The sequence below is a fragment of the Elephas maximus genome, chromosome 13 (assembly GCF_024166365.1).
Source record: "Elephas maximus indicus isolate mEleMax1 chromosome 13, mEleMax1 primary haplotype, whole genome shotgun sequence".
NCBI classification, from domain to species: domain Eukaryota; kingdom Metazoa; phylum Chordata; class Mammalia; order Proboscidea; family Elephantidae; genus Elephas; species Elephas maximus.
The window spans coordinates 90,259,726-90,265,725 of NC_064831.1; the positions used below are offsets into that span (position 1 = coordinate 90,259,726).

Here is a 6,000-nt window from a genome sequence, read left to right on the forward strand (position 1 = left end):
TGATCTTTCAAAGTTAATCGGCACCACCTGCATACCCTGGGCAACCATTACTCACCAGCACGCCCTCACCGTTCTCAGCCGCAGCTCTGCGACTGCATTTCAACTTCTAATCGTCTTCGAATTACCCATCCACCCTACCATCTCGAGCGTACCCTAAGCCACTTGACTTCTTTGAGAAGAATAAAACTCTCTCCTCCTCCTCCCTCCACACACCGTGCGGCTCTAAGTTCTCGCTCCTTCTCTCTCTCACCGCGATTCTCTAACCCTACCCGACACTACCAAAACAAAAGCTATCAAGTTGCAAGCGATAGCGCGTGTGGACCGATACCGCTTATTAACTAAGTACAAAGGAAGTGCAGGGCAGCCGGGGGGCGGGGGGCGCAGCACAACTCTGGCCACAACAAAACGGAGACCAGGGCTCGGCGCTGGCAAAACACACCACCCCCCCCCCAACCACACATGCCGATCCTGGCGCTTCTGAAATGACAGCACAGGACACCTCTCGCCGGGGGCCCTGTGGGGGCTGCTACCCCCCGGGTCGAGAGCTTGCCTGTAGATACGCACGTCGGCTCCGACCACAGCACCCGCGAACGTTCACTCGGATGCTACCCTAGCCCCCAGCCCAGCCCCCCGGAGGAGAGAAGGCGCCCAGACCAGGGTAGAAACTGGGAGAAGGTCCTAGAACCCTCTGAACTGGGGCACCTACGCCCTTCCCGAAAGGGTCTGGTTGATGAGAGACCCGACCCCGCACTTGCCAAAGGTCTGGCCTGGAGCGAGGCAGGAACGTCCCCCCAAAACCAGCCGCGTCGGGGACGCCAGGGGCAGATCATTCCGGGCAGGTAACCCGCCGCGAAGCGGGCGAAGTGCCGGCAAAGGCCAGGAACCCTAGGCGCGCACACCACCAGAGAGCTACTTGAGGAATCAGAAACGCCCAATGGGCGAAGCACATTGAGGGATGGGAAGCCACGCTGCGCAGCCCCGGGATGTTTGGAAACACGCTCTCGGGCTGCGGGGCTCCGCGCGGGGCACCTCTCCCTCCAGGGCAACTTGCACCCAGCGGGCCGGGCGGCTCCCCGCTCCTGGCCACCGGCCCCCGCGTCGGCTCCAGCAACGAGGGTGCGGTGCGGCCGCCGACGCTCTCACCGCTGCCTGCGCGCCGCGCGGGGCCAGCGCTGTGTGCGGAGCGGCCCCGCGCGCCGGGAAGGGCGAGGTGCTGGAGGCGGACCCCGAGGAGCGTGGGGCTGGCCTCGCTCTAACTTCCCCAAGGAGCCCCGCGCTTGGCCCAGCCAGCAGGCCGCCGCGGAGTGAGCGCTGCGGAGCAGCCGGGCTAGCGGGGCAGGACTCTTGGGACGGCGAACGGGAAAGCCACGAGGCTCTTCCCGAGCGGGATGCGCTGAGCCAGGGCCCGCGGGCTCCAAACTCCCAAGCTCAGCCCCGGGGCCGCTCCGGCTGGGCCCTCCGCGCCCCGCCCGGCCGCTCCCGGGCCCGGGGGCCGACAGCTGCGACGGTGGCAACTCGGGTTTCGCAAACAGGGCGCAGCCCCTCGGAGGAAAAGTTCCCGCAGTGGCCGCGGGCGGCGGGGCCCATACTCACTTTCTCCACTCGTCGGCCAGAGCGAGAGCGCCGCGGAGAGGAACAAGAGCCCCCACAGCGAGGTCGGGGACCCTTCTCCGGAGCCAGACTTCATTCCTTTGATTTGGGACGAAACTCCCCTCACTCAAAAATAAAAAGGGGGAGGGGGAAGGAAAATAAAAGTCGCCAACTCAGTCTTCGCTCCCTCCTCCGAAAACCAGGGCGAAGGAAACAAGAATCCGAAGGCGGCGCCGGCCGTGAGAGCCGCGCGGGTTGCGGTCGGCGGCGCGGGGTTCGCGCGGCCCCTTAGCGCCGGCAGCCGCGGCCCAGGGCTCGGTGGAGTCGGGAACCCGAGGCGCGCCGGGCCGGGATGTCGGCGTCGTCGGCCTCCATTTTCAAACCCAGAGGCAGAAAGGGGAAAACTGCAAAGAGAGGGGAAAGCCCAAATGAGTCTTGGCGAGGAAAAACCAACCCAACCCGAGGCAGAGCGGGAGCTGCCCGACGCCCGAGCCCCCGCGGCGGGAGGGCGCGACGCACTTCGCAATCTTCCCCCAAGTCCGGGTCGCGGAGAGGCCGGCGAGGGGCAGAAATGCAGAGCAGAAATGAATGAGACGTCCCCCTCCTCCTCCTTCTCCTCCTCCTCCTCCGCCGGGCTCGCTCGCCGCCGCCTCCTCCCTCAGCGCCACCGCCGCCGCCGCCGCCGCCGCCACAAGCTCCTTCCCAAATCCAGGACACACACAAAGCGGCGGGCCGGCCGCGAGGCGCTCAGCACTCCCGCCGCGCCGCCCGGGCCCCGCGCCGGCCCCCGCCCCTCGCCCCCGCCCTGCGCGCGGGGGGCTCCGGCTCGCTGAAGGTCAAAGCTGCGGCGCGCGGCGCGCCGTGGGCTCCCCTCGCCAAGGAGGGGCGTGGAGGGCGCGGGAGGGGGTCCGGGAGCGGGGCAAAGGGTCTGCGGGCGCCGGCCGCGGGCGCCGGGGCAGGCTCGCTGGCAGCGTCCCTCTAGCTCGCTCGCCCTCTCTCGAGTTCGCCTGGTGCGCTCGCTTCTCCTCGGGGTTTTTCCCCCTTTTTTTTTTTTTTTTTTCCGCTCAGCGGAGTTAACGCTGGTAAACAAGAGCCTCAGCCTCGCCGCGCCGCTGCCGCCGCCGCTGCCACACACTGGGGGCTCGCGCGCGCCGCCAGAGCCGTGCACACGCGCCCGCGCGCACACTGGAGCGCCCACAGCCGCAGCGCGCCGAGGGCCCGGCCCAAGCGGCACGCGCCAAGAGCCGGAGCCCGGGATCCCGGGACGTGCGGAGCGGAGCCGGGGCGTGGGGCGCCAGTTGGCAAGGCACCGCCCCCGCCCCCTCCCGCGCCGGCACACACGCGCGCGCGCACACACATACACACAAACACGCGCGCGCGCGCACACGCTCTGGCCCCCACCCGCACTGCGCCGGCTACCCCGCACGCGCCCTCCCCTCCCGCAGGATTCCAAAAACAATGCCCCCGGCGCCGGCCCCTGCCCAGCCGAGGGGGAGCCGGGCGCCGAGCCGAGCGCAGGGGAGGGGGCGCGGTGGGCGGGGCGCGCGGGGCCCGGAGAGCTTCATTGAAAACAACAACGGCGCGGCTGGAAAGCGCGTTTCCCGGTTCTTGAAAAGCTTCATTGTTTCTTGCAGCTGTTGCAAAATAAATAAATAAGTGCGTGCATGCGGCATTTTTTCGCAGTGGGCTCCAAAGCCCAACGGGGCGGGAGGGGGCACACCTGGCAGAAAGGGGACCCCGCGCTACTACGGCGGACACTTTCACGCAATGATGGGGACGGCCGCGACGTCGTGGCCGGGGAGGCCGGAGTTTCGGGGTCCGCGAGCGGCTGCGGTGCAAGGGCGCGGCCCCGGCGGCTCGGCCGGGGGCGCGAGGGGAGCGGGCCCGCCGCCCGCCGCTGACCCCGAGCCGGGCAGGGGGGCCCCGACAGGCGGCTCCGCGTGCCCAGGGCGCGTCCCGCGGCGGCCGCCAGGGGGCGCGGCGGGCACCAGGGAGGGCCGGCCGGCGCCGTGTCGCCTCCTCCCTCCCTCCGGGGGAGGAAACGCGGGGGCCCGAGCTGGGGGTCCGCCTAGGGGACGGCGGGCCGGGTCGCGCGAGCGCGGCCTCTCGGCCCGAACGCTCCCCGCGGCCTCGCGCTTCTCCGGGCTCCACCACGTGGGCGGCTGCCAGGAGCGCCCGGGGCGCGCGGCGGCTCGGGGCTGCGGGGCCCAGGGGCTGGGGGGCGTGACCGAGGGGTCCCGGGAGTGGAGCTGCCGGGCCGGGGTGCGTCTCCGGGCTCCGGTCGGGACCCAGGACCAAGCCGCACACGCCCGGCAGGATCCCTGGCCGCTGCGGACACTCACCCGCACCTGCCTCCGGTCCTCCTGGGCACGTCTCTCTTGCTCGATTTGCTACGTAAGTGACTAGGTACCAGCACCAACTCCAAGTCGCCTCCGTGGTTTTCTGGAGGAGAGGAGAGGTTTTTCCGAGGCGAGACTGCCCTACCACTGCCATCTAATGAATAACTGCTGCGGAGCCCAGGTCCTCAGAGGGGGACAGCGCAGCCCTGGCAGGAGGAAGAGTTTGAAATGCGTGGACTTTTAAAAACAGGGATTGGACCACGTGTCGCCTTTAATGTGGCCCGCTCATGACTCAGGCTAATTGGTGTCAATAATAAATAAGAAGGAGATGGCTAATAAAAGAGTTGTGAATGTCTAGATCCACTAGAAGTGTTTTGTCTCAAAAGCAATCACGGTTGGGTAAGGGGGTTTGTTCTAAAGGAAAGGTGGGTTTTTTTCTATGACTCTAATTGTAAAAGGTTTCCGCGTGACGTTATGCATCCTGTCATTCATGTTAATTTTGAAATTGTTAAGAGCTGAAAACAAACCAAAAGCTATCATAACGGAAACTTAGCCTTATTTTTCACTATATTTATTCCCTAGATCATTCTTCCTCTTGGAAATTTTTCGTTCAATTCAGCAAGTCAGTTGTATAGAAGGGAAATAAACCTTTTTTTATTTAAGAGAGTTATTCATTTGAGATTGTTTTGTTTATTTGAAATTCAACTTAATTTTTAAATAAAATATTTTAGTGTTAGGTGTTCCTGGATTTTAACAAAGAAATATAATCATAAAAAAGAAACTTAAATTTGGCATATATCAATTAAAATTATAAACTGAATAATTAGAATTTATGCTGCTAATTTCTAAATATTTCTTCAGAGATTTTCAGCTTGAGGTTGATCTTCATACCTATAAATCCACTTTGGTGTTAGATGTAAAGCAATATCAATATTATGTGCTTATTATATTTAGTGCCCAGAATTTTTAATAGATACTTGTAAATTACAACAAATTTTAGAGCCTACTTTTTAAAGGCTAATATAAAACCTTTAATTCCTACATAATATATTTTTAGTGCCTATTGAATTATTTCTAAGAACATAAGGAGGAATATAAAGAGAAATGCATGCAGTTAGCTAAATTGTAGGGTTTAGTTTTTTTTATTCAAAACAATTTTTAATTTGTGAATTTTAAAAATTATCTGTTTTCTTGAAGTAGTGGGAAATCAATAGGATTAAGGTATTTTAGAAAGTGTATTTAGCTTAGTATTTTAGTATATTTTATATAACTTAGGATTTTAGGGAAAAATCAAAATGAAGGTGGCAAAAAATTTTGGTTGAAAATGCAAACTAATTTGACCACATGAACAAAGAGGGTGATTTTTATTTCTTCAGTTATGCTCTACCTACCGAAGTCAAACTTCTTTTTTAAACCTTGGATTAAAAAATCACATAGAAAAAATTTAATTGTAATCTTTGCTTTATGACTGCATTAACAATGCATCACACTTTTTGTTTTTCACAATTTTCCCCAAATGTCTTATTGATGCCCCCACTTTTGGAACAGAAACAGGTTACTTGTTTTCATTTCTTAAAAACTCTGCTTATCTGAAATTATCTTTCTAAACATACCAGACTCTCCCAAACTGTAACACGTATCAAGTAAAAATATGAGAAACAACTAAATGACAAGTGATATATTGTGATATACTCCCAGAATGGAGTGTTACTCATCATGAAAAACTAATAGACTACAAGCTACACACAACATGGAACACAATGTTGAGTGAAATAGGCAAGTTCCAGAACATTCTAAATGGCATTTTATAAACCTCAGAAACAAACAAAACTAAAAATATATGATAAAAAAATTTTTAAGCTAGGAAATTAAATATGTGATAAATTTTTGTTTGTTTTGTTCCAGCAAGAGGGTGAATGAAGGACCCAAAATTCAGGATCGCAGCTGACTCTGGGAGGAGGAGACAGGAAAAGCCCATGGCCATAAACAATGATCTTGGAAAAGCTCTCATTCTTGGGGATAGTGAATTTATAGATTTTGTTTTAATTACTTTGCTTTATAACTAACACAT

General features: G+C 57.4%; 1 protein-coding gene across 2 annotated transcripts in view; it reads right to left on the reverse strand.

Annotated features, from left to right (window-relative positions):
* The window catches only part of IGF1R (insulin like growth factor 1 receptor), a 356,840-nt gene extending 352,738 nt beyond the window's left edge, over window positions 1-4,102 (reverse strand). Inside the window, exons 1-2 of one of the 2 annotated variants that reach the window (XM_049906124.1) lie at window positions 3,933-4,102; window positions 1,594-1,994 (exon numbers count right to left, since the gene is read on the reverse strand). In XM_049906124.1, coding sequence (XP_049762081.1) covers window positions 1,594-1,687 — 94 coding nt within the window. In that variant the 5' untranslated portion in view covers window positions 1,688-1,994; window positions 3,933-4,102. Of the gene's footprint in view, window positions 1-1,593; window positions 1,995-2,109; window positions 2,792-3,932 lie in introns of those variants that run through there. The other variant, XM_049906123.1, reaches the window with a different exon arrangement.
* Window positions 4,103-6,000: the final 1,898 nt, after the last annotated feature.